General features: G+C 38.7%; 1 protein-coding gene across 1 annotated transcript in view; it reads right to left on the reverse strand.

Moving 5' to 3' along the window:
• MSH3 (mutS homolog 3) overlaps positions 1-26,020 on the reverse strand; it is a 110,884-nt gene that overhangs the window by 60,180 nt on the left and 24,684 nt on the right. Inside the window, exons 9-12 of the mRNA XM_032206126.1 lie at positions 13,706-13,818; positions 12,245-12,359; positions 5,644-5,728; positions 4,920-5,029 (exon numbers count right to left, since the gene is read on the reverse strand). Of these exons, the coding sequence (XP_032062017.1) occupies positions 4,920-5,029; positions 5,644-5,728; positions 12,245-12,359; positions 13,706-13,818 (423 nt within the window). The remainder of the gene's footprint in view (positions 1-4,919; positions 5,030-5,643; positions 5,729-12,244; positions 12,360-13,705; positions 13,819-26,020) is intronic.

Genomic DNA, 26,020 nt, shown 5'->3' on the forward strand with positions numbered 1-26,020 from the left:
AATTATTTGTACTATCCTTTAAAGCTTTGATTCAGCCTCAAAAGCATTATCTCATCCAGAACTAGAAGAAACAGGGTATTACAAAGGCCACCGGAATCACAGGAAAAAAAAAAAAATCCTGTTTGTGAGGGGTAATTAAAAATATGGTTCACGTAGCCTTGAAAAGCAAAGCTTAAAATGTTTTTGGCAGCTCTCTAAATACACACACTTATCCTCTCTCCTTGAGGTTTAAACATCAGCTTTAACCAGGAAAGCATCAAATGAGTATGAAACCAATTACGTATAAACACAGGCAAGAAAAACTACACGGGCTTAGAAGTGTTATAATCAGTTCTAGCAAGCAGTGCGTCTTGCAGACACAGACGTGAACCAGGTGAAAGACATGGACAGGATGGGGTGAGGGGGACCCGAAAGGCGGTAAGCGTTGCATTAGTTGACACCCCCTGGAGCGGGCAAAAAGAGGCTCTGTTGCCAGGTACGAGGTCAGGATCACATCTGAACTCCCTCGTTCTGCACTTCCAGACTCGAATTGTTGGCCTGGGGGCATCGGGAGAGGTGTCTGTGTCTGCAGCCCCCTCCCAGTCCCACAGAAATGGGCACCGTGCCCTGCGCCATGCAGGCCCGCTGCTGTCCAGTGAGGCCTCTGTCACAGCAAAGGCCCAAAGCTTGGCGAAGCCACTGGTCCCTCCTCCTGTGACTACATTTCTTGAAGAGGCTTTTTAATTTTGATCTAAGTTTGTTCTGGCACACTGAGAGTATTTGGTGGCTTGCAGTACACCAGAAGCAACACACGTACCCAAAACGTGCACCTGAAGTCGTGTGTGTAGGCAGGGGGTTTCAGCACAGGCTGACAAGGACAAAGCTTGTTGGCCCCGAAGCCCAGAGCACGCTTTCCACAAAAGTTGCATGACTTCTCAGCTGTAAGCTTCGTGCACTCTGCTCTCCACAGTCACACCATTAACCTTACTAACTTCTACATTTCGTCCCATAAACAGAATATTAAGGTAGAATTTAAATAATCGAGGTTCATGCTGCCTGTCTAAGCTACTTCAAACCATGAGCACCCTCCTCAAAGTAAAGCAGATACCGTCCCAAAGAGAGAGCCAGAGCATTGTGCAAACTAACGTGTTCATGTCACACACATAACAAATGTTTTATGGCTTTCAGTCAGCTGCCCTTCCAACTAAGCTTTCCAAATTTTGGACTATATACTTATCTAACTCATAAACTAAGCACTTTCGCAACAAAGGGGAACACTAGCATTCCCCAGATTATCTTCCATTTAGATAGCAAAGTCTCCACCTTCTCCCTGGCTACAGTACTAGAAATACCACTTCATGATGTCCACCCACTGATATTTAAGATATTCTACCTCTCCAGGAATAGGCTAGAAAAAAAGACTCTTATGTAATGCTTTCTATACATACAGGCCACAGAGTTCTCTGCACACAAGTTCTCCTACAATGGCTATAAATTGCTCTGCATGATACATCCATCATTTATCTCAAGTTCTACTTTAAGTACCTCAGCACAGCTCTATCAGCTTTATAGTCAATTTAATATGGACATAATAAAACTTCATGTAATTGTGCTACCTATCCGCCTTTGTCAGTTTCGAACTAACCTTGACAAGGTGGAGGAAGGCGTGTGTTTGATCTCATGGAAGCAAATTTCCTACAGATTGTGGAAGAATCAATAGCTGGGCAAGGCACAGAGACCACCTACTACCCAGTGAGGAAAAGGATGCAATATCAGTTCAACAGCTACCTGTTGTCTTTGGACTCCCAACCGTGCAAGCAGCACAGCTGCAGCTTGGCGTTAGCTGTAACTCTCAGCTTGGGAAACAGGAAAGGGAAAGGCAAGAATCAGAGTGGGAGTGGGTATCCATGGATGTAACAGGCTGAGAAAGACTCACTAGAGAAATGAGGCTTCAGGCTGTCCACAACTGCCTGGCACTGCTGTTTATGCCGCAGCCACAGGACAACATATCCACTACATACAACCAAAGAAGAAACAAAAACTGCAAACCAGACCCACAAGCCTGTGTTAAGCTTATCCTTCTCCTTTTCCTGTAGCTATTGAAAAAGCAATGACTGCTTCACATCAACTTCAGTAGTTCTCAGCTTTAATTTTGTGTTAGGAAAGAAATTACTCTTGAACGTTACGCACATACAAAGACACGAAGACCACGTTCTTGTACAACACTATTCTGAAATGGATGCCTTAGCTCTTTGGCTTTCACTTTTCTTTCTCTTGCTAAAACCCCACAGCCTTACCAGGAAACAGCATGCTTTATTCAATCAAAAATGCTCCAAACAACTCAACTTTCGATTTCCTTTTGTCTTCCCTCAAAGTTATATGAGAAAGATATTCAATGGGAGTTATGTTTCAAAGGCAACATAGGCAAGGCAAGATAATGCTTCTATAATTTACACAAATACAGCTCCTACAAAAAACAATGACTTTTCCAATTCCTCCTAAAAAATAAAAAGTAATAATAATAAAAAAAATCAGTCCTCAATAATTCATACATTCTTTTCTCTGACATCCTAGTATAACCAGGTGAGTCGTGAGGACATTACACCTTTCTTGGTTATACCTTTTGTTTTTCTGTTCTTTATTTCCTCAGAATTGCACACGCCTTTACTTGGAGACTTTTAAATGCATTACATCACCGATGAGCTAATGGTTACCTTTAACTTTGCGCAAATACTCTTTCTGTACACATTCTACCTGTACTCAAGTTGATCCAGCGTTTCTCCACTGGAAATTTAGTCATCATCCCAAGTGGTTTTCAACTACAAGGCATAAAGCTGTAATTACACCCTCTCACTTTTTGATATGCCAAGGGAAATGCACCTACCCACTGACTGGAAAAGATGTAGTATAGAAATCTTGCTTCCGCTGAAAATGACACACCAGGAGGCACAGGTGAATTGCAATTACAGAATGTTCTCTAAGTGCATTTGTGCGCATTACTGGAAACAATACCACTGAATGTCTGATGCACTAAGTACCTGAAATTACAACTTCTAGTCAGGACAGGGAAAAATACATAGAAACAAAATAGCTTTTTCCACATCAACCAAAAAGCATTGTTAACTGTAGCCATATAACTTCCTCCCATATTGCGAAAAATAGATTGAAAAAGGAAAAGTCTTGATTTTCCACAAGTAGCAAAGAGCAGAGTGACCCAAACTGAGAACTTCTAAAGTTGGTTCTGCATTGAGACAAGGGAGAATTTAAATTTACTAGTTAAGAAAGAAGGCCTGAAGTCCCCTAGCAAGCATTGCGCTATGTCTTATGTCCGTCCAGACAACGACTATCTACACTACCGTTGAATGCCGTTTCACCTGCTGCATCACATACACAATCATTTGGGAGCAAAGTGGTTAGAACCACTCCTTTACAGGTCCCCATCTTCACTGCTGCCACTGCATGAGCCCAGAGCCTGTACTCTGGCTCCCCCCTCTGACGACTTTACAAACAATTCCCAAAAGGCTGTAGGGTGCCTATAGGGCTGGAAAAGAATTAAAGTAATTTATTTCAATTTATTTCTGCAAATTGGCCCAGACATTCTATCCAGATGCTTTTAAAGTGAACACAAGACAGATAATCAACTTCCCTAAAGTCTAATACTTTAGGAAGGGTACATTGAAAACCATTTTCAAGTAGGTAAATTCTACACAAGCTGTTGTGAAAAGGAAAAAAAAAATGTAATCAATATGTTAAATCCCTGCCAGTAATTGCAGTGTGATATCATCTAACCAGTATTGCTCCTACACAGGAAACAGGTCTCTAATACTCTACATCAACAAAATAGTAGGGGAAAAACAGTTACATACTTATTTAAAAAAAAAAAAAAAACTACTGGCAAGAGATTCTGACAAAAAGTCTAGTAAAAAAAATTGGCAGCCATAATTCAGAAATACGTGTATATAGTGCTTTAGCATATTAAAAAATTAGCCAAAAAAAATTTACTTCAACAGAAACATTTGTTAACTATCCATGGCAGCAAGATGCTGAAGTGCTGGTATACTTTAAAACCTGTCCTGTTTACTATATTAGTAAATCAAAAACAAAAGTAAAGCAGTGGAAAATTTAATTTTAGTTAACCGAGCTAAAATTATTTTCTGTAAAGTATAGCTGAGATGAATAACACAACTGACTTAATTTTACACTGATAACTCTCAGGATATTCATGTGCAAAGGAAGAGATCCAAAAACTTAAAATGCAGGTGAACAAATATCACATGTAAAGACTCAGTACTTATATGCAGTAGCAAGTTCAACAGTCCAATAAATCCTACAAAGAGAAATGAGAAAAGGCAGAGTCCATTTCAAGACAAAGTAAAGCCAAGATGATAGGTATTACCAAAAAAAAAAAAAAAAAGGCATTTTCAAAGCATTACAATATAAAGCATATCTTAAAATACATGAGTAAGCAAACAATCATCACATTTCAGAACTACTAAAAAGAAACACTTCATATTCAACACACTGTTTACAGGGATAACAGAAACATCCACCACTAATTCAGAACAAATAAAATGCACTAAGGATGCAAATACTTGCTTGAGGCAAGAAACAAATGAAACACTAATTAGCAAATTTAGGAATAATGTATCTTCCACCAGCAGTAATACTCACCCATGGTCTGAAAAAAGATACTGAATTAAACTGGCACTCAATCTGATTTCTGCACAGCAATTTCTAACTTGCTCCAAACCTACTAAGCTGAATTACTCAGATGTTCTGTGCCCAGAGTGGCAAAACTCTCTCAAACCATTACGTACGATGTCCATATCTTCTATTGTATCATTTTCTGCATAAACTCTACTATGGATCTCAGATCTTAGTGAGAATACTCATCATCATTTTAAAATATGGATATAGTCTAAGATAAAAAGATGTCTAACCTGGATTTCATGAGGGGCTGAGTTACCCATTTCTTCAGTCTCCGACGGCCAAAAGAAGTTTTAGTATGATCCAAGACCCAGAGTAGGCTTCCTTTTGTTTTCATATCAGTCTAAAATAATAAAAATAGCATAACTGTTTTTAACTGAGCAATCAGTTATGTACTTAAAGAATCTTCACTATGTAAGCATTCTGTTCAGACTTCAAGATATCGCAACTACACTAGTTTACTGATCTTTTTCATGAATAACATCTTACATAAAGCATCTCCATCAGTCATGAGTTACTTGAGTATGTTTTTCCTTTAGTCAGAAAATGTTTTTAGAAAATGACACAAATAAAGTCAACATGTTAAATTAAGTCTGTGCATAAACCACTAGCACAGGAAAAAAAAAAAAAAAGAAAAAAAGGAAAAAAAGAACACTACTGCATCTATATCACTTGATAGCACTTTTTCAAGAACTCTAAAAGGTCTTCAGGAAACGTCTTTGCTAGACAAAGCACAATAAAGTTCCTAGCTCATACTTAAAGTCAGTAGAGATTACCTTTCATTTATGCCTCTGAAAATATAACCCTCCTTCAGTCTGACCCCATTTAAAATAATTTTAACATCTGGCTGATATTTTCAAATCAACTTAATTACCTTTATCGGGAACAGTATGTCAAACAACTCTGAAAATCTCCAAATTGAAAAAAAAAAAAAAACAACACTCAATTTTTCCTTACTTGATTCTGTAAAATTTCAAGATTTCTCATCGTTGTCCCATTAATTGTCATGTATTCAGTTTCACTTGACAACCGTTTGAAATTGCTGAGGAAAGGAATTTCAGAGGTTATATTTCAAATATGGGTACAGATTTAATGGTTAGTCAAATTCCTCACACTAGAGAACTCATCAGCTATATGAAACACAACAAAAATAAAAATAAAATCTATTCAAATAAATAAGAGAACTGAACACCAATAACATCTATTGTTTTGCTGCTCAGATAAACAAGATTTGAAGACTCACTTCCTACAATGATTCCAACAAAGCTTGGAATAAAATCGAGCTTTCCTGTTATCTAATCCCAATGCACTAAATTGTTAAGGAAATGCCCCTTCTTCAGTCTATTATGAAATTAAGGAAGTACATGCTTTTGTTAGCATACTGTTCTGATCAATGTGGGATTAGAGGCAGGGATAATAATAAGAATTAATACTTTGAGAGCAAAACAGATTTTAACACCATTCATCATCAAAACTGCATAACAAAAGACATATTCTTAATTTTTCTTTCTGCTGCTACCAATTTAAAACTGCCTGTTAGTGTCATTATTTAAGAAAAGAAAAATACGACATACTTAAACTATTTCATTTTCTTTCTAATATGACATAACTGTGACCAAAATGACTTAACTTTTTGACTTTTCCTAACACAACAGGAAGAGACCAACCCAAATGTTATGTATAGCTAAGCAAAACACTGAATAGAACCAACATTAATAACTGTATTAGATATGTAATATTAGGTGTGAAAAGTATCTCAGTCTAAGATATGCAAATGTAGTAGTTGGGATAGTGAAGTGAAGTGCAAGAACCCCACTAAATGCTTTTGACAAATCAAGTCATGATTGTCTAGGTTAATCATACTGCTGACTGCACTTCGCACAAAATCTAGGACGCTCTTTATTGTCTCAGCTGAAAAACAATGACTTGCTGGGTAGGATTTAAAATTGCTTTCTTGAATTTTCATACAATTTTTTGAGTACACTCCATTTTAATTCTGTGGGGGAGCACTAAGTGCTTGAACTTTTCTGCCAGGCATACACAGCTGCACTATATTTATTTAAAAAAAAAAAAAAAAAAAAAGGCACTAAAATTTCCAGCAAATAATAAATTCAGAAATATTCAGAGGGTAATGGTGTATATTCAAGTTGTCTGCAGGTGTTTGGGCCTGCTAGTGAATATATTCTTAAATAATGGGTCAAATTAAAACTACTTTCTGCAAAATTATTTAAAAAAAAAAAAAAAAAGTTGATTTATCGGAGAGGATAAATTCATAGACAGCTGGAAAGTACAGCTGACTCAAAAAACTCACAGTCAGCATTATTCTGCTCTAGCATGCTATTGCAGCAAACGGCAAACTTGACCTGAAAAACAAAACACTGGAGACAAAAGGAGCACTGTCTTCCAAAAAGTACACAACATTAAAAGCAACCAAACAAAATTTCATGATATTCTGTCACAACTGGTGGTGCTAGAAAAAATTAAATCGGAATAATGCCCACTCGGCTTCCAGTCCCCGTAATCAACACCAAATCCTACCCACTCTTCCAAAAGCACCTAATCTACATCTAGGGCTTTCCTAACCTGTGTTTTCCCCTGTCTTTATATATTTATTTATTTATTTATCTCTGTGTGTGTGTGTGTGTGTGTGTGTGTATAGTTATATATATAAAGCGCCTATCACCATATTGATAAACACTCTTTGGAACAACTCTGATGGCAGGGGTAAGTACAGGAGTTAGCCTGTTAGTACCTCAGCACTTCTGTTTCCAACCAATTTAAAATTAAAAAAAAAAAAATTATCTATGTTTTATATTATCCAGCTGTGAGTTTTATCTGAGTTACTCCAACCCTGCTATTAACCCTGGTAACTGAGAGCTTAAAGTACATGAATAATAGCCAAGATCAACTGCAGAATATGCCCAACCAACAATTCCAGATGTCACAGCAAAGACATGTTTTGCTTCCACCCCCTCATCTTCCTTCAGCTTGGGATCAGAACTTGATAAAAATGTGAACAAAGGCAGACTCTTCATAGGGAATTTAGGGATTAAATTACATGAGAAGGAGGTTGTAAACAAATATTAAGCCAGTGCTGGTTTTACAGTGAGGGTGTCACACAATCCTCCTGAGAAGTTCTAAATGTGCTGCTATCAGCCATCTTCTGCATCAGCAAACATGACTCTTCAAAATCGCTTCAGATGGACCACTACACATTAGTTCCTTCTGCAGGTGACAGTGTGACCTGAGTTTCAAAGAACAGACTTGCAGCTACCTGAAGTACTTGAACTGCACAAAGCACTAGTGATGGAAATAGCTGGTTATCCCACTACTGAAGAGCAGGCCAAGGTAGGATTATGCTGCCTGGGATGAGAAAAATGAAAAAGAGGAAACAAACAGAAATGGAAGCTTCTTGTAGGATTTATATGACTTTTAGGGAATGCTTATTAGAAAGAGGTTGCTATTCAGAGAACAGTTTTTCAGAGTAGAACCTCACTTAACAGTGAGTATTAAAGGGTTACTATGATTGCTTTAGAACAGTAAACTACATCCACAGACTTTTGAGGTTTGCGTGTTACCTGTGAAATTTTATCTTCTTGGTCATCCTGCATCCTGAGAATCTTACAGAAAAGGGCACTTTCTATGCTTTACTCATTATTCTTGCCACAGAAGACATTATATATAATTTCATGCTAAGCAACACAGCCTAGGTGAATGTGTGTCGTTCAATGCATTAGTTTTCAACTACTTTAATTTTGCAAATCTCCAATAACTTCACAGCAAATCTCCAAGACACTGTTTTGAAAGCCTACTAAGCAGCAGATTTTCTTTGCTCAATTACCTTTTACAGACCTCTAGAATCAATGTCTTCAAAACTTCTGTGAGTGAATAAACCTATGCATTTGAACGAGAACTGTAGGAATTCCTGTTCAGCTTCAAGGAGTAAAGCCATTTGCTTTGAGTATGAAAGACGTTTACCAGTCTAAGTCATGAAGGACCTCAAACCCAGACTATGTTCTCTATTTAATTAACTAGACTTTTAAACTTGTTAGTGAATACTGCTGCGGGGCTAGAATTTCTGATCTGATTCCCTGAGGTAACAGCAGTCCACAAATTCCCAACTAAAACAGTTAACAAAATAAAATGAACAAACAAACACAAAACAAAACTTAGAAATGCAAAACATAGTACAGGTACAGAAATGAGAGAAGCTGGAAGGAGCAGGACAGATAAAAATAACCTCCATCATTTTTAGCCTCAATTAGTCTTTTTCTCCATGGAACTCACCCCAAGGGGTGGGCCTGCAGCCTTGCTCTCCCCAGGTGGCTGTTTGCTCTCAGACCACTTTCCTTGCATGCAGCCTCAGCGTTCATACAAGCTCCAAACTTCCAGAGAGCTGCCACCCTTCTGTGTTCTCCAGAGGTAACGCATGAAGAGTATCTCCTTGAGGTGATACTCTGAAAAACAGGCTTTTCCTTTTCCAGTCCCTCATGCTCCTGAACTAACCCTGAAACACCCCGAAGTCTTTTCAGTACTCCTTTCTCAGAGTCTTACACATTGTGAGTGTGGGAAATAAACCTATGCGTTGTCTCGTATACGTGATTATTTTTGGAATTAACACACAAGAGATATGGAACCCATATACACACCATTTCTTCAATTTCAATGACATCTCCCCTGAAAATTCAAGGAAGACCACCATTTTAAGCAGAGTGCATTTACAGTTTGACTTCTCTCAATTTCATCGCACAAACTCCTTTCCACTCCTATAATAAAGTAAAATCATCTACCCTCTTGTTGAAGTCTTTCAACACCTTCCTTTTCATCACCTTTCCTTCCTTTTCTTCACCTTCCTCATAGTCATATTAGCTTCTGTCTCTGGCTTGTCTCTTTTTGACTTCTGTCTCTGTCTTCTACCTTCACTGCTGATAGTTCTTCAATCCCAAAGCTACTCTCTGCCTTCTGAACACAGCTGTTTTCTCCACAATTCCCCAACTTCCTTAAGCTAATCTATCACTGGTCAAACACTAAGAATTACAGTCTCTCTCTTCCGTTTCCAATATGCTGGAAAGTATGAACATTAAACAACAATGCACTGAGACACATTTCCCAGCAAATGCTATGCAAATGATGATTTTTCAAGCAAAACTGGTTACTCGGCTGTCCTTGAAAACCTCTCCAGTAACAGTGTCTTAGCGGGCAGTTATTAGAACATACCAGTAAAAAAGCTTATCTCATTCATTGTTCGATCTACTTTTATTTGATGTAGCAGTTCCAGCGCAGCCTAGCCAAATCGTAGGGTCCCACAGTGGCACAAACACTTTTCTTTAAAAAATAAAAATACCGTTTTGTTTATGAACTTAAAACTGTATTTCGTATCTTCTCCTGAATATTAAACCAGAATTAATTTCCCCCCAGTAATGAAGATCCCTCATCATTTACGTGATATTTCAGGAATCATACTATTAGTTTCAGATGGAATTCTGTTCAACTGGGAGAAGAGCGTTAGGGTGTTTATCAGAAGAAGGTACAAATGTGTAAAGAATTTTTTTTTGTCATTCTTCCTATCAAATAAGTATTTTTCATCCAGATCTGTGTCACATCAATAAACTGAAAACTATCTCACAGCTCTGACTTCATGCTCACTGACTCATCAGTATATGCTCACTGACCTGAATTCTCCTAGGAATTTTAAGTTGCTTGACAGTACAATGAAATTATTTCTCTTCTGTTTCCTGCAGAATCACAGAAAATCCACAAACTCGACACCCGTTGTTTTAAAGCCTCTCCCTTTTCAGCATTTATATATTTCACTGACATTAGAAAAGTATTTAAGTTGAGCCTGGCTCAACATTTGGCTGACTTCACTATATGTGAAGATATTTGGCTCATTTCAATAAATATGACACACTAAAAACATCAAGTAGAAGTCAGTATTGGGTAGTCCAAGCAGCAAAAGCATTAAAATAAATACAGTAGAATCCAAGCTCCTGAGCACAGGAACACTGTTATCTTGAAGAACGTATTTTATTTCTTCATAGCATATTACCAAGATGTCAAACAGTTCATTGCATCAGATGAGTGGGAGCAACACCACAGTGCTAGGACACCACAGGTTACAGTGCTTCTTGGGGGATGAAGCAGGGGAGAAAGCTTAGAAGACACCAGAGGAATTGCCTTCTCATTAGACCTCCAAGCCCAGAAAAGTTTCTGTTTACATTTTAATGGTACTTGTAGAGGGGAAGAGCAGAAATGCAACTTAGGGAAGAAAATCCATTCCAAAATCCAGAATGCCCAGTTATATTTAATTTCCAAGTATTATAGAAAATATTTGAAAATTGTTTAAAACTGATACCTGCAGTCATTTTTTAATGCAATTGTATTTTAAAATAAAAAAGATAATGTAGGGAACCCTTCAAAATGCAGCTTGAAATTCTAAGAATATCATGCAACATGTGAATGAGCTACAGACAACAAAAAGTATTTCTAAGTTCCTAGTTTGCAGCCAGGCTTACTTATTTAAATACTAGCTATTTACAGGACAAAGGCATACTGAGACAGCCAAGAGAATATTTTGAACAGGATCCATGACAGAGAAAGCTGTTTTCATGAAGCCTTTATTAAGCCTTGATGATATTTTCAAACCTAAGCCAAATTGGATATCAACCTTTCATACTTCTATTAAAAAAAAGAAAAAGGACAAAAAGATGCTTGAGTGGCAATATTGTTTCATTTTCTTTTGATTCCACCTGTATATTATTATAATTTTGAGTACTCACTTGAGCATATCTAATAAATCTACAAGCTGTTACTACCTAAGGGAAGGTAAGTTTATTTTCACGGCTGTGTGTTTTTCTAGTAACCTTGCACAAATAGTAAAGATCTATGAAAAAGTTTTTGCAAAACTGGTTCCCTACTCCTAGATACCAGTAAGCCAACTCAAGGGATTTTTCAGAGAGCCAGGATGTGCTGTCTGTCTGTTTTCTTTTTGCTTGTTAACTGGATTCACCAACTTAAACAGATCTGCTGAGTACTGTCTAAACATTGCAATGTTAGCATTTATATCTGCTTCCAAAGTTACAACGAGGGAACATGATTTACACACCTCCATGGCAAAATAAAACAGCATCTCACAAAACTAAATTACGGCACTGAAAGTTCATAAAAAGCTGACAAAAAAAGCCTTGGTTCATAGAGTAAAACTGAGCTTGAGATATGATAGCTGGTATTTATTGACAAACTGTACAGTTTACCTCCTAGTATCTACTATTTTTGCACCTTGTTCATCTTTAATAACACTTGGCTGCAGTAGCTGCTCATTTACATTAATGATAGTAATGTCTATAAGAACATACTTCATATAGAACTTCATGAAACACCACTTGGAAAAACAAAATCACTTGATTCCTTCAGTTCTGATTAAGAGCTTAAATTTTATAAAGATGATGTTTATCACTCCAGGTGGGCTCATTTCATTGAAAGGAAGTTGTCTGTTAAAAGTTGCAAGATATCCCTGGTATTGGTGCTTTGAATTGAAAATTTATAAAAGGTAACTTACCTTGGATTGTAAAGCATCTTTTCTAAATTAAATTCCTTGAGGTATGCAATTACTGCTGCCAGAGCACAAATAACAGGCTTATCCAAGCTTAGTATTACAGATAGTTTTTGAGGACCTAAAAAAAGAAAAATTTCCATGTTAAATTACTGTTTTCCATGAATGCATTTTAGAAAAAGTATAATCTATTTTTCAATATTTAATCTAATAAAAATCTTTATTATGTGTATAGTGTTCTATGTTATCTACAGATCAACACAAAGTGGTTCCAAAATAATGTTTATGGTTCCCAAAATTGTAGACTTCTGCAATAATGCAAACATACTACGAAATTCAAAACATTCAACTCCACAGGTTTTTCCTCACAAAAATGAGTAGCTGTCGGCACAAGATATTTCTAAATATACATACTAAGTACTGAATTCTGAAATCTTGAAATATTGTAGGCAACATCTGCACAAGTTAAAAGGAATAAAAAGGCCTTGGCACGTGTACTGATGATTTATCTGCCTCAGCAAGTTTGCAAATAAGGTTCCATCTTGGTAAGACAGCTATTTGTATCACAGTGTCTCTAGACAGTGCTTTACCGCAGTGCCTGTTCCAGATGCAACAGTAAAATTCACTCCATGATATCTCAATATAAAAGGATTTATTTTTTAAACGAAGGTTTGTCAGAGACATTTTTAAAGCTGTTCTTCTGTTCTTAGTGTCAACACATACAAGAACTTAAAGAAACATTTCAGATGCATCATTTCCCTCAGTTGCAATGTATGTGTGAATTTATATCTATCTAAACACACTTCTTCAAGACATGAGAAAAGAGATGCTAGCCCTGCATTCACTTGTATGTAAATAATATTTGTTTTCAAGGATCACTTCCTCCAAGCTCAGAACTGGTCCCAGTGTGCAGAAAATGAAGCAAAGAGTAGCAGGAGGCCTGTATGGATGAACAAGATGCTCCAGACAAAAACATAAAAGGTAAGAAAATGAAAGGTGGAAGCAGGGACAGTTGACCCAGGAGGAATACAGAGACACTGTTCAAGCTTGCAGTTTCGGAAAGCCAGAGCCTACCTGAGATTGAAACTGGAAAGATACATGAAGTGCAACAAGAGCTTCTACAAGTACATCAGCAGCAGAAGTAAGACAAGGGAAAATACAGGCCTGCTACTGAATGGGCAAGTGGATCTGGTGACAAAGGACATGGAAGAAAGCTGAGGAACTCAATGCCTTTTTGGCCTTGGTCTTTGCTAGTAAGATTTGCCTTGCAGAATTCCAGGCCTTTGAGACCAGTGAGAAAGTCTGGAGCAACAAAGATTCATCCTTAATAGAGGAGGATCAAGGCAGGAACATTTAAATAAACCAGATGTAGACAAGCCCATGAAGTCTGTGATGCACCCACACGTATTCATCCTCTATGTAAAAGCTAATGGGATGCATGCTTCAAAGACATTCTGAATTACATACCTGTAATATCAGGCACTTCTTTTGCATAAAAATCTGTAATTAGTTGGAAAGCATGTGTATATTCGAAATGGTGGTTCCCCATTCTTTCTATCCTAATTCTGTCATCTCGTAACCTGCAAACAAAATATAGATTGACTTTCAACATTTCTGCTCCTTTCAAAAAGGACAAAGGTAGGTTACAAAGCTGGACTTTCTTTCCTTTTTCCAATATCAGGAAGAGAATGGGTAGAGAAATGATGAGATTAGCTACTCAGGTGGATTGAGAACATTTTGAGATTTATTTTTGTTTTAAAACTTCCTTTTTCCGCTGCAAAAGAAAAACAAACAACAACAAGACAGCAACAGCAAACTTGCCCAAAAGAGAATTAAAAAGGTTATCTTAAAAAGGTAAATATATTCTCATCAGTTATAACAAGTTTTTACTTTATCTGTTCTTGAAGTCCTATGATGGTAAAACAATTAAGCCATTCTCATATGTAATCTTTTACCATATTTAATTATGCTTTATCTTTAAAGGCTTTCTTCACTGCTGTGCAATTTGCTGCAATATTAACCTACTGCACTTTCCCTTATACACAGCAGAAGTATTCCTCTGCTTTATTCCCTAACTATCTAAGACTCTTCTCTTCCTTGTGCTAAAGGACTCAATTTCGTTCAATCTTTTTGCAGAGAACATATGCTAGGCCTCTCAGCATCCCACGGTTGTTCTTTTGCTCCACTACTTTTGATTGGTATCTTTGAAGTCTTCCAAAGATGGACACAGAATTCTGACTTGGCATATTCCTCAGCACAAAGCTGAGAAAAAGGATCAACAAAAAGCACTTCAGCTTTGGTACAACTTCATTTTTTCTAGCATGACATTTATGACTGCTGTCCAGCTTGAAGTCTGTTAAGCTCGCTTTTCTGCAAAACTGTTCCTTTGCATTCTGTCCACTTCCCCATATTTGCAAAGTCATCATTGCTGCAAACATTCAGCATCTTACACTACAGAAATTACCACAGTTCTGTCATGCTACTCACCCGGCCTGTCAAGGAGTTAAAAATAACAATTTAGTCCTCCCAAAATGCCTGCAGTTCCTCCCAGCTTAACAGGATCTACAAATGTAGGAAACTTACTGTTCCACCACTGAGCCAAATGAGCTCTACTCAATGAATCCTTCCATGCAGACAGCAAATAATTGAGAACTACACCTGCAGAGGACTCCATTCAGTTTTGCAACCCGTAAGAAATTCATCTAGCCTATTTCTTGTGACCCCTGCTTCCACAGCCTACTTATTAAGGCAGTGGAAGAACCTTAATTCATTGCACCATACATGAGATCCAAGCTGCTCAGTACCTGGCTCAAGAGATCTGAGATGCCAACACCTGAGTCCAAGAAAAGTGTGTGTGCAACATTTATGAGACACAACTTTTCTACACTGCTTATTCTTACAAACTGCTCGCTGAAATTAAAACTGGATGCCATAACATTAGCTGAATTTTTACAGCTAGTAACACAGCATCTAATATTTGTGATGGTCAAAAACAAACAAAAACTAACAACAATAACAAAAAAAAATACAAAAGAAACCCTGCAACCTTTGAGTATAATTATATATCCCCAGACTGAGCACTGAAGAAGCAACTGGTATAAAGCTGCCAGCAAAAGGTGTATATAAAACCTACTCAAAGTATCCAAGCACAAGTCTCATATTACCATGGGACATGAATTAACCAAGTACTCCTAGCACATTGGAATTATGCCAATGAGAGGGATGTGTAGGTGTTATAGGAAGGAAATAAATCAATACCCCTCTTGCAGTGCTTTTCAACTTCACGCACACATATTTAAAAAAAAATCGGCATTACATATTCTCTTCTGAAAAGATCAATACATCTCTGAGGCTCAATTCTTAAACATGAAAGTTATTTTCCTATAACACATGTCAAACTAGCAGCCTTAGGTTTTTCTCAGCACATCCTAGATGATCCCTTCCTTATTTCAAGTGCCTTAGTTTTAGTTGACTGATCCAATTAAGTTTTCACTCTTCAGACCCACTGGGATTCTCCTCTGCTCCAACCCTGTTCAGAACATGCAAACATTTTAAAAGCAAATGGATTTACGTAAAAGACAATTAGTCCATGTTTCTCAACCTCTGGTAGCAATCTGCTGTTTTCTTCCTTGCATCTTTCACCTGCTCAAGCTTTCACGACCAATCTGCTCTAACACATCCATCCATTTTGCTTATAAAAGAGCAAATAAACTCACTACAGTATTTTGCAAGAACACCTGTTAAGCATTAAACTTTTTAAAACTAGACCATTCAGTGATTTCTAAAGACTTACACATATTTTAGTGTTTCTATTCCAGATGCAAGTATTGCCAAACAAATATTTGATATCTTGTCTATCTAAAAGTATACATATGATATTCTTGACAATGTCCAAAAAATTGAAGATTTAGAATCCTATTCTACATATGGAGAACTCTGAATTTTTATCAGCATGTATCAAAACAAAATTTGCTGCAGAAGGTTTTCATGTCTGTCCTTTACTTAGCCACATGCCCACCCACAGGCCATTTTCTTGATTATAGCCAGAATGATATGTTGATGCTTATGTTGATGCTTTATCTCTCCAGCTACCAATGCCTATTTACATCAGAAGTCAATTTGCCGTCAACTTTTGTAAACATCATTCTTGTCAGAGCATTGACAATGAAGTGCTGTAAAACTAATACAGTATTTTATTGATAGCTTTTCTAGCACTTCTTAAAAGAAACAAGCCTCATGTTCTCATGACACTGGTGGAGCTAGTCACTAAAGAGACCACTAAGAGATCGCTCAATCTGGGGAAAAAACAATCTTAAGAGGAAGACTGAAGGAATGGCAGAAGCTGGAAAAATGATGAACAGCTTAAACAAAACTAATGTACAGAATCTGGATCAAGATATTTAAAATGTGTATATATATATATATATATATATATATATTTATATTGTAAGGATGAGCTTGTATATACAGACCAGAGCTTTCAACAGCATGCTGAATAAAATGGGAGTCACTTCATTACTGCTGTACAATTCAAAACTAAATATGCAAAAAGTATGTAAAGACTTCTTCAAAAACAAAGACGTCAAAACTAAGTTTTCTTAAAGCTCAGGAAGCCTTCCTAGAGAAAAGTAAGTAATTGCAGAGTTTTACCTTCCAACTACCACCCTGCCCTGTCAGTTCCACTTCAGGGGTATTTAACTGCTGGGATGCGGGCACCCAGCACTTTTTGTATACCTGCATGTCATAACACACGTTCATAAATGATACAGAATTTCAGAAGGCAGATCTCTGCTCCTAAAATTTAGTAAGATATTTTTGTTACTGACGCTAAGCACAGATTTATTAAGCACAAATAACTGTTATTTAAATGTTCCTATACACTTTAAAAGCTGTTGTTTTCTCTGCAGTTCTCACAATCCACTCTGCTGGGATCACCAGCGTGTTACCGTCGGGAAGAAATGCCTACACTGCACAGCAGAGCAAGGTAACCTGAAAGCATTAATCCTCTCAAACATCCAAGTACACAAAATGACTTTTTCCTATTAACGTGCTTAGCAGAAATGATATTCCTTCTATTTTTCATCACTGTGTTGCCTCTGTCATACAATTTGTTTCTAGCTCAGGGGCTGTAGCTTTGAACTGATCTGTGAGAGCTGGAGAACAATCATCCTTCCTTTTTTGGTGAAACTTGGCATGAAGCTCCAGTAGCTTCTCTGGCAAAGTCTCAATGACATTTCCAAGCAGCTGTTCTTTTGGCACTGACTGCACACGTTTTTAGAAGCACAGCTTTTTTTCTCCTGCCACAGTAAAGCACTTTCCCACATTTGCTCTCAACAACCTTCAGATACCAGAGATGGAGACAATGCTGCTGCAAGGAGATTGGCAGCACAGACACCTCCTCTGAGCATCTGCCAGTCTCAAAATTATATAAACCACTGATGCCTGTAATAACCAAACAATAATTATCATGTGCATGTTATCCATACACTACATCCCACTATATGTATGTACACTTCACCCCACAAACCTCCAGTTTTTCAAACATCCTGTCCCAAAGCCATTACAATGCTAGGAGCTGCTGAAAAGCCTGGAACCAACAATGACACACTTTAATACATATATATATATTATATACACACATATACATACACAGTAATACATACTTATATAATTTATATATACATGTATGGACAAACTTGGGGAAAACTCTTTGATTACCTTTTGCAATCCAACAAATTATCAACACTTGTTAATGTGTGTGTCTTGATTCCCTTCTAGTCACCTTAGCAAAACTACAGATGAGCAGAACCCCCAGAGCATCTCCAAACAAAGCACCTGGATCCAAAAAGCTCCAGAAAAGTTTCTTCTAGCTTTAAGAAGTTGGAGACAGGCACTGTCAAAGATGTTGAGTACAGAGGCAAAGATGCAGAGTATCAGAAAAGCAAAGACCACTTTCCATAGGTACTCTGTGATACTCCATGCCTTCTGTAAGAACGAAACTAGGCACTACAAGACAAAGCACAAACACCGTTGAGCTCCAGCAGCTACTACATCTACAACATAGACACGAGACAAATCTTTTCCAGGCTCCTTCCATCTGCCTATCTGAAGAATGGGATGACATGCACTACACTTGTTTTGGAAGCCAATAGAAAAGATCAAGAACTGCTGGGAAAGAAGAGAAGATTAATAAGAGCCAGGGTGGATTTATAAAGGAGAAGCAAAAATCCCATCAAATCAATTTAATTTCCTTCAACAGTAGAGGAACAGGTTCTGCAGAGAGACAAGAAGCATACAATTTCCTACATGGCTGATTACAGCGAGGTTAATTTATAGCATTGCACATGACATTCTCATAACTGATTTCGATTTTTCATAAACCTGATTTACATGAAAGCCCTTGCTACAGACTGAGCACAAAACTGGCTGGAGAACGATACTCAGTGTGGTACCAGGGATTCACTGTCAAAATAGACGAATGTGTTCTGCAAAGCTCTGCGGAGCTCGATGCTGCACACGGTAGCATTCAGTACTCCAGTTATCACTTGGACAAGGAAACAAGGACAACCCCAGTTAACTTGCCACTGCTGTGAAGCTGACGTGACTGCACAGAATGTTAGAAAACTAGACTCCAACTCAAAACAATCTGGCATGCTGGAAAAATTACCTAACAAATGTGAGTTCTCTCCAACATGTGTAGCTGCGAATAAACAACACATGCACAAGTAGAACGGGGAACGAGCATGAAGAAGTTCTAACTTCTAACGTAGTACGAGTTCTGTTCATTAAACACCCAAAGCATATATTGTTTACTTGCAAAATGACAACAGAGAGCAGCTCATAACCCATGATTAGCACTACTTGAAGTGATCTTCAGTCCCTTCTGCAGTTGTGTATCAGCTTACAGAACTGCTGTTCACAGTCAGCAAAGCATTTTCTCCGTGCTACCAGCAATATTCCCCTCTGCATTTTAGAGGTGTTACGTAGCACATGACACTGGGAGGATGTAGTGCACCCAGGTGTGGTCTCAACAGGGGACTGAGCACACCGGATTCCTCTGCCACATGCTTGTTGAACTTACCATCACCTGCACGCCTGATGGTGACACAGCTTCGTGAAACAGCTGTGCAGGTTTGTCCCCAGAGTCACCACTGGCACCACAGATCCTCCATTCGTGATCGTGCCAACCAGCAAAAAAAATCTACTTGCAGGACTTCAAATAGGTTAAAAAAATACAATACAACATCAACACAATGACAAAACAAAACCACACTATAGTAACACCCTGCCTACTACCTGCCATACTATGCTAACGCTAACAAAATAATATTCTTACAATCGCACCCCACTATGGAAAATGCCTCTGTCTGAATCAAAGTGTGAGCAAGGAGGACGTGAAGACACATCCAATCAATTGCTCGTGGTAGCTTGGGATGACCCCTGTGGCTTGCCTCTCTCTTTTCTGCACAGCAGCAAGTCCATCACAGCAGGGCACATTTTGTCGCCCTGTTTAAGTGGTCTGCGACTATTTCTGCTCTGAATTTTCTGACATCAGTTATACAAATTTAAGGTTGGAAGTTTCGAGCATCAGCACTTGCACACGTTTCTTTCAGAAAGATGATTGTGTTGTGGTGCCTTTCTGTCAGGGAACAGTTCAACAAATCCCAGATGCCTTGAAACACATGGGGGAGGGTGCGGATCAAAGAAACAAAACAAAACTGAAAAACAGATTTTTGCTTGCTTAGCCCAGCTAACCAGCACAGCAACAGGGAAGTGAAAGTACAGTGAGTGAAGGGACCACAACAGCTCCCTCTGATCACTGTTTCTGAGGCACCAGCTTGCCAGCAGCAAGCTTTGGGAGCACCGGCTGTTGTCTCAGGCTTGTACCACAGCGCTCTTTAATCCTCCCTGGGGCCAGAAAAGTAGTTTCATTGTGTGCAGTTGGTCAGCAGGAACACTCATCCCTCAGGGCCTCTCACCTGCTGCCTGCCCCTCCTGCCCATAAGTTCTCCTAACGCTGGGTGCCAGCAGCACCCGCAGCAAGCAGAGCGGAGCTGAGCATCCCACTGCCCCGACTGGGGCACCTCCGCAGGTCGTGTCGTCCATCCTCCTCCCAAACAGGGCCATTGCCAACATCAGGTCACTTCACAGGGCCGTACGAGCCTCTGGCACTGCAGTAACGAAGGAGCTGACAGAAACGAGGAGCAGGGTGTAAGGGCAAGCCCAAAATGAATTTTAAAAGGATGGATCGGCCACAGCTGCAGGAGCTACACCCCACAAAGAGCAGCACGGGATGATGGCACACGTACCTGCTAATGCTGCAGCACAAAAAGCACAACAGCTTTTACTTACAGCTGCCCTTCACTGAGACCACTACGAGGAGACAAGTGCCAAAATTTTCAAGGACGTGACCTGTACTGGAAACATGCAGATATCTGCTGTTCTCTGAGAAGCACGGCACAAGCAGTGCTTCGGGAAAAGCGATTTAACTTCGAGAAGCAACCTCAGGGGCAAAATGAAGAGTCCCATCCGTGCAAAAGTTTGGAAAAGAAACCAGAAATGCGATCCAGGAATTTATATCATCATTCTAATCTGTTTCTGATATATTTCCCCCCCAGGAGCCAAGTATAATTAATTCTGAAATGTTTGCTTTTACAAATATGATGCCCTACCTCTAAACACTGTTGAATCTTAGTGTAATTTCATACTTGACCCAGAAAATCTACTGCAACCAATTAATACTACTTTAAATTATCCTGTAACGCAGTAATAACTGACTGTCAGAACTCCCCCAAAATTGTAAGAAAATTGAAATTTTCTTTTTCTTTTTACACCAAAAGGGACCTGACGGAGAACGTCTACACCACCACACAACAGAAGCAGAAAACCTGAGCTCTGCATCACATATTCTGCTAGTATAACAACCTTTCCTTATATAATTAAGAAAACATCAAGTGCTCTGTAACATCAGCAATAAATCAAACACCATGAAGAGAGCAACTACAACTAACAGATGCCAAAGCATTATGGACAGGCAGACCGAAGGAAAAGACAACAGAATGACCTTAACATAAAATGAGTTTTGAAGCTCTAATACAAACGTGTATGGTGAATTTTGGACCATCACCTTGTCCCAAATCACTTTTCTTTGTTTCTCTTCCTATCTTTTTGGAAATATTTCCCACCTACCAGATCTTGCAGCAAAGTCATAACTGCTGTTCTTGTGTCAAATCGCTGCCTATTGTCATTAAACTCAGCATTACAACCTCATTCTAGGATCAAGCTGATGGAGGAAAACTTGGTAGAATATGACTTATTCAAAGACATATTTACCCTAGCAGCAAAATGTAATGGCCCAAATCCAATTTGAGCAAAGTCAGTTCAATGTTTAACAGAGTTTCCCACACATTATACTGATCTCTCTTCCCTTATGCTGTGTCTGAACCAGCAAAATCTCTAAGGCATTACTAGTTTAATATATTTATTATGTACCACTGACCTTCAAAACATTCAAAATTATCTGAAACCTATACACACATATGCAAAACATTTAGCAGTTTGTCCAAGAAAGGAAAAGTAACACTGTTAAAATAATCAAGAATTAAAAGCAGATGACTACAAGACAATGTGTTTCTAGAATGAATCTCAAATTCAAGCTAAAACTTCTCCACAGGATTAAAGACACTTCTTCACCCAAATCAGTGCTGAATATTGTGGAACATGCCAGATACAGAGAATTTGCAACAATTCTGGGGAGTGCAGCTGAATTATGATCTGCGCATTTGCCCAGGTTATGGATAAAAGCATATTTGACTAGCACAGATTAGAGAGCATAAATGTGAAGCTGAATGGAAGTCATCATCTGCTTATGAAACACTATTTCCAGCAATTACATAAGAAATAATGGAGATGGTGACAGAGTCCGTCCATGTATCTGTTATAAATCATTTTAAACTAACCTCCCACACTTCTACCACAGCTCTACCTGCCAAGAACTGTCAAAAACATAAATCCTCTTCTTTAATCAGCATGAGAATTGCTGTGGAAATATACCAGGATCACTGAACATGCAACACAGACCACGCTCAGAAAACAAATCTCTCCTGCTAGCAGGAAGGCCATACCCGGATTTTCCACCCGTCAGTGTGCTGAAGCCATCGAGGTTACCAGCTCCGAGGAGGGGCCTGGCTCGCACACACCTGCCCGTGCCCTGCTCTGAGCAAGCGAAGCTCAGAACCCTTGATAAGGAACTCACACGTACTTGATAAGGGCAAAGCGAAAGGCAACTCTTACAAAACGACAGCCTGGCTGCTTTGCTGAGTGAGACTGGCGGGTTACAGGAAGAGAGAAAACGTGGAGGTCCCCCGGGGACAGCCCGAAGCAGGGAGCAGGCCAGGGAGCAGATGGCTGTACTTTCCACACAGATGTCATGTGGGAATGGAAGAGCTGAAAGGCCTCCAGGAAGAATCTATCTATGCCTCGTCTGCATTACAGAAAGCAATATTCTGACCCCTATCTGGAAACCGATCTGCAGTCAAAACCGGCTACACGTAACTAACCCTGCGTGCTGATCCATCCATCGCCTGGCGTTCACAGCTGCAGAAGCCCTGATACAACGGAGAGACACGATGGGGAAACTGGAAGTTTTCTTCTTTCAGTTGACTAAAAGTGCAGATCGTGGTTCAGAGCACAAACAACTGCCTGCCATTTCTCCCACGCACTCCTCAGCCATGCCCTGTCAGGAGAGACTTAACTGGTTCTCCAAGTGGCAGATGTCACCCAGCAATATGCACCTGAAGAAAACCTCCCATTTCAGGAAAAAAAAAAAAAAAAAAAAAAAAAAAAAAAAAAAAAAAGGCTGAATCCTCTTAATACTTTGCATGGCCCTGTAAGATTACAGACCAACTTAAAAGAAATTGAACAGAAAAAAAAAAAAAAAAGAAGAAGAAAAGAAAATACAGCCCATAACAACTCACTTTGATTTACATTTGAAAGGACGCTAGGTACATTATGGTTTTGCAGTTATGCTGACAGGTCAAACCTGGCACTCAGGAGGAAAACCTACAATCATTCTTCAATTCCTTGCGTAAAACACCACATTACTCTAAAATTTATAGCAAAAAGAAGGAGGAAAAAAACATCCAAACTATCTGTCTTCACAATTCAGATAAAGTTATCCAGGTATTTTTCCACAAGACTTGATGTTCTTAACCAACTTTTTTTTTATTATTTATTTATTACTTTTAACTACCCGCAGAACAAATGTCTAATTCATATTCCGACCTGAAACTTTTCAGTGGCTATTCCTCCAGGTATCACCAATCCTTAAAAAAGGTGGGAAATACATTCAGCCAAGCTGCAGAGGAGAAGCACACCAACAGAACAGCGTTTATATACAGCACGAGACTGCGTATCAGAGTCATATTAAATAGATCTGCATAACCCAACGGGAAGGACAATATGGCTGGGCTACACCATGCTAATTGTAATTCAGATAGCAGAAGTAAAAGAAGCACAAAGCTTCATAACCACTGGTATTTGTTGATGCTCATTTGCCTATTTCCTTTAAAATTACACCTCAATTACTCTTGTCGCTTAGACATGCTTTTTCTACACAGATAAGGGATGTTGGTATCAATTTTGTGCAAAGAGAAAGCAGGAAAACTTACCAGGATAAAATAATTTCAATACAACGAAGGCAAATGATTCTTGTGAATCATTGTGAAGGCAACCTCACGCCGGGCCACATTTGCCCAAGTATGATAAGACTGAGAGAAAGGATTATTCCTCTCCACTTCATGTTCTTAAGACCGTACCTGGAGTACTGAGTCCAGTTTGGGCCTCCTGTCACACATCACAAGACACACAGTAACAAACCGGAGGGAATCCAGAGGGGTATCTCTAACACAATTAGTGGGCTAATTAATACAACAAATGACAGCAGACTAAGGAAAGTGTTGGGTTGTGTTGTTTTGTTTTTTCTTCTTCATTTTGTTTTGTTGTTATTTTTTTTGTTTTCCAGGACAGAGTAAGCACAGGGGGCATCTTCTACCTAAAAGGCATACAAAAAAGCCTAGAGCAGACCCTTGTCATAGGGGCACAATGAAACAACAAAACCAGACAGTCACAAGTCACAATTTATTCAAAACTCTGCTTGGACTTTATGAAAAAATTCTTCCCCACAAAAAACAGTTAAACATCAGAGGAGGTGGTAAGACAGCCTGGGGATCTTCCATCCTTGAGGATTTTCCAAACTGGACAAAACTATGTGCAACTGAAGATAACCCTCATTTGTGCAAGAGGTTAAGCAAAATGACCTCCAGAAATCCCATCGACGTAATTTTTTTTTTTCCCCAGGATTCGAGGAAATCAATGATTATACAAAACTGTGAAAGTTATTAAAGGCAACATAAAACATCAGCAGCTTAACTCCACAAATAAGAAGAACATAGAGTCTGGCTGTATAGCTTTTCTTGCCTTACAGCACTGTTCTACCAAACTGTTTCCTCTGGGCTGTACAAAAGAGATGAGCATAGAGTATTTAATTTATTGTTTATAACAATCTACTAATGACATCAGGCTGGACCAGAGGCTGGAATAATTATGATTCTAGAATTGGGTTGTGACTACATCATGATCTCACGACCTACTCGTACAAAGTCCTTCTCACACATCCCAGAAACTCAAACAGTGCTCTGAGCAGTGGACACTCTTTTCCAAAAAGAGAGGGATTTTCCATGCAGGAATTCTCTTTAATAAAATATCTTGGTTTGGAAAACGTCATCCATCCAGTAACTAGGAGAGAAGGAGATATGTTTTCCCATTTTTTGTGGGGAAAGTTCATATGGAACCGGACAGGGAATATTATTTAAGCTCATTATCCAGCCATATTTTTTCTGCTGAGAGTGTAGCACAAAGTCTTTTAAGTTATATTTTCATTTCTGGCATGCATAACTTGCTATTCACATTGCATTTTTCTCTCATGCCACTAACAGCATCACTTGAACTGACTCCAACTGAAGGGACATGATAGATTATATAACTATTCAGTCTACTAGGCTTTACCTTCTTTTTCCCCTCTATTTGGAGGATCAATGTTCGGGACACATTCACATGTTAAAGTCTCCTCTAACAGTACAGAAATAAAAATAATAAGCTGCAACAAGATCGTGCAGCTGTCAACATTTGTAACTACGGATGTAATCACAGAGCATAAACAAACTACTAAGCATTTCCATCCCCAAATCAAACCCACTGTGCTTTGAAGAAGCTTCAATAATCAAACTGTACGTTATTACAGAGTTTGCTTTTGTAGTTGGTCTATACCTTTTAAGCCTTATCATACTTTTTAAGGGAAGATACAGCTGGAGGTTGCTAATGTACATTTAGCAACCATCTCACAAAAGGAAAAGTGAAATGAAGAAAGGTTCCATGAGGCCCTTCTTGTACTTGGGGAAAATAGTTCCCAGCCCTGGGAATGAAAGCTGTAAACCTAGCGGACAAAAGGTACTCTTCCCATGCAGTAAAGACTTGCACATTTTTAGGCGTTACGGTAAGACAATTTGATATAAGATGGAGCTTGTCTTCACTACATGCCTATTTTACTGCTCCCAATACAAGACCTGAGCCTCTGAACCACCCTGCTGTCAGAGGACTTTGTCTATGTAGAAAGGAAAATGCAACCACACATTCAGCTTTAGTCATGCAATGCCCCACTCTGGGAACAAAGCATTCTGACGTGCTAGCTGCATATGCCATGTTATACAAGTTTTTTCTTTCTGT

The sequence above is a fragment of the Aythya fuligula genome, chromosome Z (assembly GCF_009819795.1).
Source record: "Aythya fuligula isolate bAytFul2 chromosome Z, bAytFul2.pri, whole genome shotgun sequence".
Lineage (NCBI taxonomy): Eukaryota > Metazoa > Chordata > Aves > Anseriformes > Anatidae > Aythya > Aythya fuligula.